The following is a 14545-nucleotide window of genomic DNA, read 5'->3' as shown; positions in this document are numbered from 1 at the left end:
AAAGCTAATCAGGGATTACGGCAGGAATCCGGCGTTGTAGTGGTGATAGAGTCCGTTACTGGTAGGCTGGCGAGTATTATCCAGGCTAAAAAAAAATATTTAAAAAAAGGGCTGGTACCTGTGCAGAAGGTAAAGGCCGCTAGCAGTGGCTAACACAATTACTAAATAGCTTGTAGCTAATTAGCTGGTTAGCTTCTGATGACTATGTGGTTCTTGCTATAAGGTCTAAAAATTACAATTAATATCGGTTCTGTATCACATTGGGTGAGGCAGGTTACTGGAAGGTACAGTGAGGAGAACAAGTATTTGATACAGTGCCGATTTTGCAGGTTTTCCTACTTACAAAGCATGTAGAGGTCTGTAATTTTTATCATAGGTACACTTCAACTGTGAGAGACGGAATCTAAATAAAAAAATATAAAAAAAATATAGAAAATCACATTGTATGATTTTTAAGTAATTAATTTGTATTTTATTGCATGACATAAGTATTTGATCACCTACCACCCAGTAACAATTCTGTCTCTCACAGACCTGTTAGTTTTTCTTTAAGAAGCCCTCCTGTTCTCCACTCTATATCCTGCACCTGTTTGAACTCGTTACCTGTATAAAAGACACCAGTCCACACACTCAATCAAACAGACTCCAACCTCTCCACAATGGCCAAGACCAGAGAGCTGTGTAAGGACATCAGGGATAAAATTGTAGACCTGCACAAGGCTGGGATGGGCTACAGGACAATAGGACAATAGGACAATAGGCAAGCAGCTTGGTGAGAAGGCAACAACTGTTGGCGCAATTAATAGAAAATGGAAGAAGTTCAAGATGACTGTCAATCACCCTCAGTCTGGGGCTCCATGCAAGATCTCACCTCGTGGGGCATCAATGATCATGAGGAAGGTGAGGGATCAGCCCAGAACTACACGGCAGACCTGGTCAATGACCTGAAGAGAGGTGGGACCACAGTCTCAAAGAAAACCATTAGTAACACACTACGCCATCATGGATTCAAATCCTGCAGCGCACGCAAGGTCCCCCTGCTCAATCCAGCGCATGTCCAGGCCCGTCTGAAGTTTGCCAATGACCATCTGGATGATCCAGAGGAGGAATGGGAGATGGTCATGTGGTCTGATGAGACAAAAATAGAGCTTTTTGGTCTAAACTCCACTCGCCGTGTTTGGAAGAAGAAGAAGGATGAGTACAACCCCAAGAACCCCATCCCAACCATGAAGCATGGAGGTGGAAACATCATTCTTTGGGGATGCGTTTCTGCAAAGGGGACAGGACGACTGCACCGTATTGAGGGGAGGATGGATGGGGCCATGTATCGCGAGATCTTGGCCAACAGCCTCCTTCCCTCAGTAAGAGCATTGAAGATGGGTCGTGGCTGGGTCTTCCAGCATGACAACGACCCGAAACACACAGCCAGGGCAAGGAGTGGCTCCGTAAGAAGCATCTCTAGGTCCTGGAGTGGCCTAGCCAGTCTCCAGACCTGAACCCAATAGAAAATCTTTGGAGGGAGCTGATAGTCCGAATTGCTCAGTGACAGCCCCGAAACCTGAAAGATCTGGAGAAGGTCTATATGGAGGAGTGGGCCAAAATCCCTGCTGCAGTGTGTGTAAACCTGGTCAAGAACTACAGGAAACGTATGATCTCTGTAATTGCAAACAAAAGGTTTCTGTACCAAATGTTAAGTTCTGCTTTTCTGATGTATCAAATACTTATGTCACCCAATAAAATACAAATGAATTACTTAAAAATCATACAATGTGATTTTCTGCATTTTTGTCTCTCACAGTTGAAGTGTACCTATGATAAAAATTACAGACCTCTACATGCTTTGTAAGTAGGAAAACCTGCAAAATCGGCAGTGTATAAAATACTTGTTCTCCCCACTGTATAATTGACCTAAAATGGAGAATAGATTGACAATAACATTGGAATATATACAAAAAAGACGAACAAATACAAAAGTACACAAGAGGACGACCAAACACGTCTGCTACGCTTTTTTATCTGCTACGCTCTTTTATCTGTTTTTAGTGTTTTCTTGAGTTAACTGGGGTGGCAGACAGTTCCATGTAGTCCAGTGGAGGCTGCTGAGGGGACGATGGCTCATAATAATGACTGGAACGGAGCAAATGGACTGTCAACAAACAACTGGAATCCATGTGTTGGATGTATTTGATATCATTTCACTTATTCTGCTCCAGCTTTTACCATGAGCCTGTTCTCCCCAATTAAGGTGCCACAAACTTCCTGTGATGTAATCATGGCTTAATTTAATACTCTGCATTTCCCAGCCTCTGTTCTGGCCCTGGGGACTGTGAATCATACTGATGAGAACCGTATCCCCAAGGACAAAGTTTCTTCTCTTGTTAATTTTTGTTGCTCCTGCAACTCAGGAAGATACTCTTTAGTCCACCTCTTCCAGAACAAGTCTGACATACGCTGAGGGTACAAACCATTAGGAACACTTTCCTAATATTGAGTTTGCCTCAATTCGTTAGGGCATGGACTCTACAAGGTGTCGAAAGGGATGCTTTTCCATGTTGACTCCAATACTTCCCACAGATGTGTCAAGTTGGCTGGATATCCTTTGGTGTTGGACCATTCTTGATACACATGGAAAACTGTTGAGAAACCAACACTTGACTCATCTGATGTCAATATATAGACCTGTATCCCTTTCTTTTTTCCCCAAAACAATTGAGCGTGCTATCTCTGATTACCTCTCTCGTTATCACTCTCAGAACAATATTCTTGACCCTAACCAGTCATGCTTCAAGACTGGTCACTCAACCGAGACTGCTCTTCTTTATGTAATGGAGGCACTCCGCAATGCCAAAGTGGACTCTCTCTCATCATTTCTCATCCTCCTAGATCTATCCAACGCCTTCGACACTGGGAACCATCAGTGGAGAGGATTTGTGTCTGCACCATGTTCTCGCACTAATGGGGTGTCTCCCAGGGTTCTGTTCTAGTTCCTCTTCTCTCTATACACCAAGTCACTTGGCTCCGTCATATCCTCACACCTCTCCATCACAATTGACAACTCCACATTGTCGCCCTCCCAGAGTGCAAAGAACCTTGACGTGAAGCACCCTGTCGTTCTCTGTAAAACATCAAAGCAGTGACTCGCTCCTGCAGATTCCCGCTCTACAACATCCATACGACCATACCTCACACAGGAAGTGGCACAGGTCCTAATCCAGGCACTTGTCATCTCCCGCCTTGACTAATAGAAATCTCTGTTGACTGGGCTCTCTGCTTGTGCCATGAAACCCATGCAACTTATTTAGAATGCTACAGCCCACCTGTTTTTCAACCTTCCCAAGTTCTCCCATGTCAACCCGCTCCTCTGCACACTCCAATGGCTTCCAGTCAAATCCTGCATCCACTACAAGATCATGGTGCTTGCCTATGTAGCAGCAATAGGAACTGCCCCTCCCTACCTTCAGGTTATGAGCAAACCCTACACCCCAATCCGAGCACTCCGTTTTGCCACCTCTGGTCTCTTGGCCCTCCCGCTCAGTCCAGTCCACGCTCTTCTCTGTCCTGGCATCCCAATGGTGGAACCAGCTGCCTCTGAAGCTAGGACAGCAGAGTTCCTGCCCATCTTCCGAAAGTACCTGAAAACCTTTCAATCACCCACCAGTGAATGTGCTTTTCAGATCAGTGCAGATCAGAGTGTGGACACATTTTGTTTATATTCTTTGCTAGTTAGCGAGTTATTGGCCTAGTTAACTGTGCGGGTCGTAAACAGAGCCCAGCATAGATAGAATGCCTCTTCTGGTAAGTGGTCTGTCCTGAATGGATATTTGTAACTTTATTGAGTCTGATTCAATGCACCATTGTACCTCAAGGGCTCTTTCTACTGGTAGCATGTTCTGATCCCAGTCCAGATCCTTTATCTCCTTTGCTTTCTCCTCTTCAGGAATAGCGGCAACAACTTGACTGATCTATTTGTTCAGTCTAAAGCCTCGTTTAGAACACAAGGACGTGCTGTCCTGAGTAAGTTCAGAGAAAATCCAGAGAAATCTCAGGTCTGTGTCCTGCTCTGGAACTCTCACCTGGTGGAACATGACTTCAGTATCTGTCAAGAAGGCAACAGGCTCTTGGTGGAATCTGGACAAAACACCAATGATATGGTTTGTCATGTCTGGACCCTGTAGAAGCTGAGCATTCAGTGATGTCTCTTGTTAGGTGGCTCCACAGTCTAATACCACCCTCAGACTGTGCTTCTTAGGATGATATACTCTCTGGTGAGGAATATACCAAAATATCTTGCTGCTGTCGTTCTGTAAGTCTATTGGCTCCATCACTGCAAAGCCTTTGTCCAGGATGTCTGCCATGAAGTTGGTATAGTCCTTACAGGACCAGGGATTCTTTCTGTTTCAGGTTGAGAGCACGATGCACTGCCTCACAGCAGTTGTTGGGAAATTCAGCATCCTCATTCCTCAGTGGGAGGCATATCCTATAGTGGACATCCACTAGCTTGTCTGACACGCTCCATAAAGCGATGCTCTTCTCTTGATATTTCAAGCTGCTCCTCATGGTGGTGCTCTGGGAAATCATGCTGGACCTTTTGCTGCAGCAGCTCTTCCAGCTCTACAGCAGAGATTCTGTATGACATTACGTGAAACCGCCCATAGGTGGAGACATTCCCCTTTCTTAGAATCCCATTCACAATCCAGTCCAGAGTGGTTTTCACAGCGTATGGGCCATTTCCTTGGCTGTTTATGACCATCCATGGCTCAATGGCCTGAGGTATGTTTGTCAGCAATACAATACAACATCAGAATCAATCTGCTTGAGAGGCACCTTTTAAAAATATGGTCATATGTTCACATCTGTCTGGTTAGGAATTGGTGGAGGCTGATGTTAGGAGCTATAAGAGGACAGGCTCATTGTAATGCCTGTAGTGGAATAAATGGAACGGTATTAAACCTCTTAGAGCTCTAGGGGCGCTATTTCATTTTTGGATAAAAAACGTTCCCGTTTTAAGCGCGATATTTTGTCACGAAAAGATGCTCGACTATGCATATTCTTGACAGTTTTGGAAAGAAAACACTCTGAAGTTTCAGAATCTGCAAAGATTTTGTCTGTAAGTGCCCCAGAACTCATTCTACAGGCGAAACCAAGATGATGCATCACCCAGGAATTAGCAGAATTTCTGAAGCTCTGTTTTCCATTCTCTCCTTATATGGCTGTGATTGCGCAACGAATGAGCCTACACTTTCTGTCGTTCGCCCAAGGTCTTAGCAGCATTGTGACGTATTTGTAGGCATATCATTGGAAGATTGACCATAAGAGACTACATTTCCCAAGTGTCCGCCTGGTGTCCTGCGTCGAATTCGGTGCGCAATTGCCAGCTGCTTCCACTTTACCATTTGATTCAGGGGAGAAAGCATGTGTCCAAGAACGATGTATCAATGAAGAGATATGTGAAAAACACCTTGATGATTGATTCTAAACAACGTTTGCCATGTTTTCAGTCGATATTATGGAGTTAATTTGGAAAAAAGTTTGCGTTTTGAGGACTGAATTTATGGATTTTTTTTGGTGGCCAAATGTGATGTATAAAACGGAGCTATTTCTAATACACAAGGAATCTTTTTGGAAAAACTGAGCATCTGCTATCTAACTGAGAGTATCCTCATTGAAAACATCAGAAGTTCTTCAAAGGTAAATGATTTTATTTGAAGGCTTTTATGTTTTTGTTAATGTTGCGTGCTGGATGCTAACGCTAATGCTAACGCTAAATGCTAACGCGAAATGCTAACTCTAGCTAGCTACTTTTACACAAATTATTGTTTTCCTATGGTTGAGAAGCATATTTTGAAAATCTGAGATGACAGTGTTGTTTACAAAAGGCTAAGCTTGAGAGATGGCATATTTATTTCATTTCATTTGCGATTTTCATAAATAGTTAACGTTGTGTTATGCTAATGAGCTTGCTGATAGATTTACACAATCCTGGATACAGGGTTTTTTTCATAGCTAAACGTGACGCAGAAAACGGAGCGATTTGTCCTAAACAAATAATCTTTCAGGAAAAACTGAACATTTGCTATCTGAGAGTCTCCTCATTGAAAACATCTGAAGTTCTTCAAAGGTAAATGATTTTTTTGAATGCTTTTCTGTTTTTTTGTGTAAATGTTGCCAGCTGAATGTTAATGCTAAATGCTACGTTAGCCATCAATACTGTTACACAAATGCTTGTTTTGCAATGGTTGAGAAGCATATTTTGAAAATCTGAGATGACAGTGTTGTTAACAAAAGGCTAAGCTTGAGAGCTAGCATATTTATTTCATTTCATTTGCGATTTTCATGAATAGTTAACGTTGCGTTATGGTAATGAGCTTGAGTCTGTATTCACGAACCCGGATCCGGGATGGGGAGATCAGAAAGGTTAAACATCAATCATATAAAATTGAATTTTATTGGTGCCATTCACATATTAAGCAGTTGTTATTGCTTGTGGAAACCACATGGAAAACCTCATGTTTAACTCCATTCCATTGATTTCACTCCAGCCATTACAATGAGCCCATCCTCCTATAGCTTCTACCACCAGCTGCCACTGGTAGGAATGTTCTTCTTAGTTACTGGGATTTCCTTCTGTGTGAAAACTGCAAGGATTTCAACAACACTGCTGTCATCAAGGTTGCTTATCTCCAAGCCAGAGACAACAAAGGTACTCATGACTTCCTGGTTGTTGATAGTGTTTTATTATTTGATTATTGTTATTCAACAACAGAACAGTACAATGCAGCAAGAGTAAGAACTATGACAAAAGGTAATTCAAAAGGTAATAAAACATTTATTAAAACAATGAAAAATTACAAAATAAATTAGAATAGTAATAATAATAATGACTAAATAAGACAAATGACAAGAGAGACCAACATAGACACAAAGCAATTCAAACAGTACATTACAGAGAGACAATAGCTACATCGATCTACAAGCTCACATCCACCAACCCCAATGGAAGTGTTTACATATAGTCCAGGAAGGGTTGCCATATTTTCACAAAGTAGTTGAAATTTTCTTAATGCAAATGTACTCTTCTCCAAAGGAATACACGTATTCGTTTCAGAGAGCCATCTTGTAATTGGGAGAGGGGAATCTGATTTCCATGTCAATGCAACACATTTTCTTGCAGGGGCAAAGGCGATTTTCTGTCAATTTGATGTTGAAGTTATTCCTCAAATTCACATTTGTGAAGTTACCCAGAAGGCATATTTCAGGGTCAAGTGGGAAAGGGACCTCCATAATAAAGGCCAGGGTGTAACAAACATCATGTCAGAAGGCTTGTAATTTAGTTTACTGCCAAGTACAATGCAAAAAAAGTGCATTCTGTTGTTCCACATCTAAAACACATTTCTGATATTCCAGGGTTACATCTCTGAAGTGTCAGAGAGTTGGTGGAGGATGTTGTAATGTAGAAGTCTGTATCTAGAGTTGATGGCTGCTGACACACTATCTTGGCATAGGTCTGACCATAGACCCTCATCAATTGTAGAATTCAAATCGGATTCCCATCGCTCTCTTGACTTAAACATCTGTTTTTTGGCATTATTGCATTTGCAATGAGTACACTCTGGATATAAATATTTTTGTGTCATGATTATCATGGAGTAGTTGTTCAGTAGTTGATAGATTTGGTAAAGTCATATCTCCAAGAATGCTTCTGAGAAAGTTTCTTAACTGTAAATAACAAAGTAAATTATTATTGGATAACTGATATTTCTCTTTCAGTTGCTCAAATGACATAAGTACCCCATCTATATAACACTTTCCAAAATTCCTCATTCCATACTCATGCCAATGCTGAACAATGTTGCTATCCAAGATCATTGGCAGGAGTTTGTTTTGCGACAGGGTTTCTTTGGGTGACAAGTCTGGTTTTAGATCAAATAAGTTACGAATTACATGCCATGGCAGAGTTTTGTTCTCCAAAAGAATGGAAGAGGCGGATCTCTCCATCTATTCAAGTCATCCACCACCTTTTAAACCAAGACAGAGTAGTTAAGCTTGTACAAGTTTCTTAAGTCATTATCAATTGTGATTCCTAGATATTTGAACCATCTGAAGGGACCTGTTCATTCACATATGCTATAGTTAAACGAGTCAGTGGAAGTATTTAACTTTTGTCCATATTGTCTTTGTAACCTGATATAGAGCTGTATGTACCCATAAGCGTCTGTAGTTTTGAGAGGGATCCGGTCGGGTCAGATGAACAAAATAATGTTGTCTGCAAACAATTACATCTTGTGCGTTATCTGGCCCACCTGAAAGCCTTTTATGCCAGGATCCGTTCTTATGGCCTCCACCAGGGGTTCTATGGCTAGCACAAAAAGGAGTGGGGAAAGTGAACAGCCCTGTCTACTACCTCTAAAGAGTGGGAATGTGGCTGACATCATAGCATTCGTGGTGATATTGGCGTGCCGTTTATGGTATAAAGTCTTAACCCAGTTGACAAAGAAGGACCAAAGTTAAATTTAGCAAGGACCTTGAATAGGTATGGCCACTCCAGCCAATCAAAGGCCTTTTCAGCGTCAAGAGATACTGCTATACTCCTCACACTGGCCATGTGAATTACGTTGAATAACCTGCACAAATTATTGGTGGAGGATCTTTTCTGTATAAAGCCTGTTTGATCGGTGTTAATCAGGTTCGGCAAATATTGTCCTTATCTATTAGCCATCGCCTTAGAAATCGATTTATAGTTGGCATTGAGGAGCGAGATCGGCCTACAGGAAGAGAATTGTAGAGGATCTTTCTTTTTTTTATGTATAACTGTTATAATAGCCATGGAAAAGGAGTCCGGCAGGCTCTGTGTCTCAGCAGCTAAATTTAGAACATCCATCTAGAGAGGAATAAGCAAATCCTTTAACTCCTTATAAAACCCTGCTGGAAAGCCATCGTCTCCTGGGGATTTGCTGGACTGTAAGAGAGGAAATGTCAGTGCTGGTTCCGTTCCATCAGAAGTCTATAAGGCCTTCCCATTGCATTCAGGTATCGTTCATTAAATCATCTGATTTGTTTCCCATTCCTTGAGTGGCTTCATACTCATGGAATACATTCATCTCAGCACTGTTAGCCAATATTTCAGCTTCAAGCTCCAAACCTTTCTTTTGTGCCTTGAGTTGAGCCTCCTGTTTCTCCAGTGCTTGTTTACTTTTCAATGCTTCAGCTTTAACCAGTAAGGATTCCCTTTCAGCCTTCAAATAGAGCCTGGTAGAAGACGTGATGGATTGTCCTGAGTGCCTGCTGTGTTGTGATCTATTTACATGTTCTGATGAGACATTGGAGAAACTTGGCTGGACCTCCTCATCAGTTTTTTTTTAGCCATTGTTTATTACTGTGCTTCTTCCATCCATGTGTCCAAAATGGTTGCAAAACTATCCAGTGTTGCTGCGTTTGGGCAATACCGTTCAACCTGATACTTTGTTGCCTTCTCAGCAGATAACAAAGCCTTTATGGACTCATTGAGATCATGCAACAACTTAACCAACTTTGAGAAATCTTTGTGTCAGCAAAGATTTCAACATTTCCATCATCTCCCATAAGTTGTGTGATCTCATTTCTCTTTTAGTAAGTGCACCCAACTTAGCACTTCTCGATCATTTTAACTTTTGCAGAGTTTCAATTGGATCCATTGTAAGGGCAGTTAAGAGCACTGAACATCAAATCCCATTCAATTCCATTGATTTGCAACCATCAGCACGGTATGAACACATTTTAGCACGGCATAGGTTAATGAATGAGCCAAAAACTACATCATCACAACTCGGACACAGCAGCCAATCAGCAAAGCATCTGCTTTTCGTCGCTCCACAAAGAGTTCTCAATTCAGCGCGCAAATCCAAGAACAAAAGACACACACGATTCCAAGCTCCACGAGCGATCGATTCCAAGCTCCACGAGCGATCGATTCCAAGCTCCACGAGCGATCGATTCCAAGCTCCACGAGCGATCGATTCCAAGCTCCACGAGCGATCGATTCCAAGCTCCACGAGCGATCGATTCCAAGCTCCACGAGCGATCGATTCCAAGCTCCACGAGCGATCGATTCCAAGCTCCACGAGCGATCGATTCCAAGCTCCACGAGCGATCGATTCCAAGCTCCACGAGCGATCGATTCCAAGCTCCACAAGCGATCGATTCCAAGCTTACAAGTTTCACAAATTCATCCAACACATAGAGCAGAACCAAAACGGAAGAACAACCACAATTTTCTCCCCTTTATTCACAGTGAAAAGCGCAAATCAAACAGTCACAGAGCTTCAATAGCATAAGTCACTTCTAACACATTCATTTACAGTTGAGGAGCGCCACTAGTTTTATCTTGGTCAGATGAAATGTTCGCCTCTTTACCTCCGGTCTGATGAGTGATCACGCTCATAAACCTTTAGTCAGTGTTCCGTTCAACAACGTTTTTTTGTCAAATATAACGGCAATTCGTAATCCAGTCATGTGATGTCGCCATCAGACGCGCTTCCAAAGTAACCACAAAACAGGGAATCCAACGCTTCTATAGTGTAACAACAGGTAATTTCATAGGCTAGAAAACAAAAGAGTATATAGTAGAAGGTTTCTTAGTTCATGTAATAGTGATTAAAAAACTGTATTGTAACGCCTTACCTGAGTCCTAGCTAACCCATAATGCCAATGTTCTCAATTTGAATTATACACACGAGTGCCCTTTACTCACTTACTGGTTCCAAAACGAAACCCCTCTTTTGAAAAGGTTCTTCAAAGCACCCCTTAAGTCTACAAAGGTTCAAAATGAACTGACGGGCCTCCCAAGTGGCGCAGTGATCTAAGGCACTACATCAGGCTAGCTGTGCCGCTAGAGATTCTGGGTTTGAGTCCAGGCACTGTCGCAGCTGGCCGCGACCGGGAGACCAATGGGGCCCAGCATCGTCCGGGTAGGGGAGGGTTTGGCCGGCAGGGATGTCCTTGTCCCATCGCATACCAGCGACTCCTGTGGCGAGACGGGCGCAGTGCACGCTGACACCGTCGCTAGCTGTACGGTGGTTCCTCCGACACATTGGTTCGGCTGGCTTCCTGGTTAAGTGGGCATTGTGTCAAGAAGCAGTGTGATTTGGTTGGGTTGTGTTTCGGAAGAAACGGAAAAAATGACCTTTGCCTCTCCCGAGTCCGTACGGGAGTTGCAGCGATGAGACTAGACTGTAACTACCAACTGGGAAGAAAAAGGGGTAAAATACACAAAATAAAATACGACCTGATGGCAGAGTTCTTAAATTAACCGTAAGGTTTTTTTGTTTGTTTTTTAAACCTTATATTATCCTAAAAGATCATACCTTTTATTTTTAGAGTGTAGACTGGAGAGTTAGCTAACACATGTTGATTCCCCCTTGGACACCATTGATGTGTCTAATTGACTATATGTATCTGTTTATCTGTAGAAATCCTGACTTCTCAGCTGGGTAAGTATTAAGGCTTTGTTACCTACTGTATATGATGGCTTATAAATGTTAGCTTAGTCAATGGAGTTGAGTTGTGATGAGTGGCTGTGGACTGTACCTCCGACGATCAGTCCCTATCAGTCGATACTTGTAAATTATTAAACTCTTACCGTGAACCTGTTTGTCCTGTGTAATTGTGTTGCCTTTCTTTGTCTGCTGAAATCTGTAGTTTATTAAAGTAGCATTTTAGGGGACCTCTGCCAAAGGAGTTGTTGTGTGAAGGAGCAGCCCATCATTGCACGGCTGATTTAAAAAAAAACATTTGGCAGTGAACGCCTAGAATAAAATGTTTAATAAAGAACTATGAATTAAAAAATGTTTTTCCAAGGACTGCCCCTTTGAAGTAACATTGCAGTGAAGTAAAATAAATGGATGTAGTGATACTTTCTACCACCAGAGGGAGGCAAATACACGTTTATTTTACTGAGGATGTTGACATGGTCCTAGTAAGGTCTGGATGGTCTTCTGACTTATAAAACGGTGGGAAATCAAACAAAGAAGTCATGTAAACATAAACAAAGAAGTCATGTAAACATAAACAAAGAAGTCATGTAAACATAAACAAAGAAGTCATGTAAACATAAACAAAGAAGTCATGTAATCATAAACAAAGAAGTCATGTAAACATAAACAAATAAGTCATGTAAACTAATTCTAGTGCCTGTTTTCGGGAACTGTCAGCTTGTGGGCTCCCGAGTGACGCAGCGGTCTAAGGCACTGCATCTCAGTGCTAGAGGCGTCACTACATGGTTTGATCCCGGGCTGTATCCCAACTGGCTGTGATGGGGAGTCCCATAGGGCGGCACACAGTTGGCCTAGCGTCGTCCGGGTTAGGGGAGGTTTTGGCCGGGGTAGGCCCTCATTGTAAAATAAGAATTTGTTTCTTAACTGAATTGCATAGTTAAATAGAAGTTAAATAAAACAAATATTAGTTAATTATTGATGTTACTGAACTGCTGTATTTGAAGTACAACTCCCTTCTGCGCAGTTTCAATGATGTTGCTACGGCAACTCAAGCTGTTTCTACCATCCCTGACTATCCCATCAAACTATCAATCAGTTTCTTTTTCACTTTTTCACTTCTTCAGTCACATTCCTGTAGCCAAAAAAACCACATTTAGCTTCCTATCACATATGGAAAAGAAAAAGGTTTATGAATGAATTTATGGAGGGTTCCTGTCAAAATGATTTATTATATATACTGTGCGTATACTGTATAACAAATGGGCTCTTGGTCTCCCCACCTTCCTGGCACTGTATGGGGTGTCAGATATGCCAGTGTTTCTCCCCATATGTTCACTAAGATTCAAATTATTATAGGTCTTCATAGTTTGAGGTCTGGGTTAAACAACACAAATGTGCACTTACAGTTGTTTGTGATATCCATCAGTATGTTGCTCATTTTCATAACCAACAGTCTCTTACTCTATATTTCAGATTTTGAAACCATCAGAAGACATGCAGGTGTGTTTTATACTCTGTGACATCCACAAATTAATACATACCATATGAAACGTAACATAATATACCAAATAGAGTGTCTAGGATTTACTTACAGAATAATAGTAGTGATGTCATTGGGTTTACTATAGTGTATTATACCACTGATGATGATGTCATTATGGCATCGTGTTTATCATAGTGTATTATACCACTGATGTTGATGTCATGATGTCATTGTGTTTACCATAGTGTATTATATCACTGATGTTGATGTCATCGTGTTTACCATAGTGTTTTAAACCAGTGATGTCACGATTTCATTGTGTTTACCATAGTGTATTATACCACTGATGTTGATGTCATGATGTCATTGTGTTTACCATAGTGTTTTATAACCAGTGATGTTGTCATTGTGTTTACCATAGTGTATTATACCACTGATGTTGATGTCATGATGTCATTGTGTTTACCATAGTGTATTATACCACTGATGTTGATGTCATGATGTCATTGTGTTTACCATAGTGTATTATACCACTGATGATGATGTCATTATGTCATCGTGTTTAGCATAGTATATTATACCACTGGTGTTGATGTCATTGTGTTTACCATAGTGTATGTTTCTCTCCACAGTGGATGTGACTCTAGACCCTGATACTGCACATTGTAAACTTATCCTGTCTGATGACGGGAAACAAGTGAGACATGGAGAACTAGATCAGGTTCTCTCTGACAACGGGAAGAGGTTTACAAATTGGTCCTGTGTCCTGGGAAATGTGGGCTTCTCAGGGAAGTTCTACTATGAGGTGAAGGTGGAGGGGAAGACTGAGTGGACTTTGGGGGTGGTCATACAGTCCATCAATAGGAATGAGAGTTTTATACCAATGCCTAATAATGGATACTGGACTGTGGAGCTGAAGGATGGAGAGTGCACAGCTAATGCAGATTCCCCTGTCACCTTCACCCCGAGAGAGGGGCCCCAGAAAGTGGGGGTGTTTGTGGATTATGAGAAGGGTCAGGTCTCCTTCTACAATGTGGAGGACAGGTCTCATATCTACTCTTTCACTGACTGCACCTTCACTGAGAAACTCTATCCATTCTTCAACCCTGGTGGTTCAGATAGTATTCCACTGGTCGTCTGTCCTGTGGATGCCACTGACTGACTGTTTTAAATCAAACAAGGTGCAACTGTTATTTGTGAAATGCTTGTTACTCTACTAATGTGCAGTAAATATACTGTATATAATTTTTTTTAAAGTGCTGAACAAGTAGTTATATTGACAACGTCTGTCCTAGCTCGCTCATTTATGTCTTAATCGAAATTATTTATTGTCTCTTATCCGCTCCTCATTCCCTTATGCCATAGTTTGTACATCTCAATTGTCAGTAGAAACCACATTTGTTTAAACAAGTCAGCCAAGTGAGCAATATTTTTTAAGAAGGCAGTAAATGAGGCTGATTTTTTTTTAAACCTTTTATTTAACTAGGCAAGTCAGTTAAGAACTAATTCTTATTTCCAATGACAGCCTAGGAACAGTGGGTTAACTGCCTGTTCAGGTGCAGAATGACAGATGTACCTTGTCAGCTCAGGGGTT

The 14545-nt window shown here is 41.6% G+C and overlaps 1 protein-coding gene across 1 annotated transcript in view; it reads left to right on the top strand.

Moving 5' to 3' along the window:
- The window catches only part of LOC139381580 (butyrophilin subfamily 1 member A1-like), a 56157-nt gene extending 41673 nt beyond the window's left edge, over positions 1–14484 (top strand). The window contains exons 8-9 of the mRNA XM_071125223.1: positions 12942–12968; positions 13584–14484. Coding sequence (XP_070981324.1) covers positions 12942–12968; positions 13584–14113 — 557 coding nt within the window. The 3' untranslated portion in view covers positions 14114–14484. The remainder of the gene's footprint in view (positions 1–12941; positions 12969–13583) is intronic.
- The last annotated feature ends 61 nt before the right edge of the window (positions 14485–14545 follow it).

This window comes from Oncorhynchus clarkii, chromosome 23, assembly GCF_045791955.1.
Source record: "Oncorhynchus clarkii lewisi isolate Uvic-CL-2024 chromosome 23, UVic_Ocla_1.0, whole genome shotgun sequence".
Taxonomy (NCBI): Eukaryota; Metazoa; Chordata; class Actinopteri; order Salmoniformes; family Salmonidae; genus Oncorhynchus; species Oncorhynchus clarkii.
This window is presented reverse-complemented; position numbering and strand designations above follow the sequence as displayed.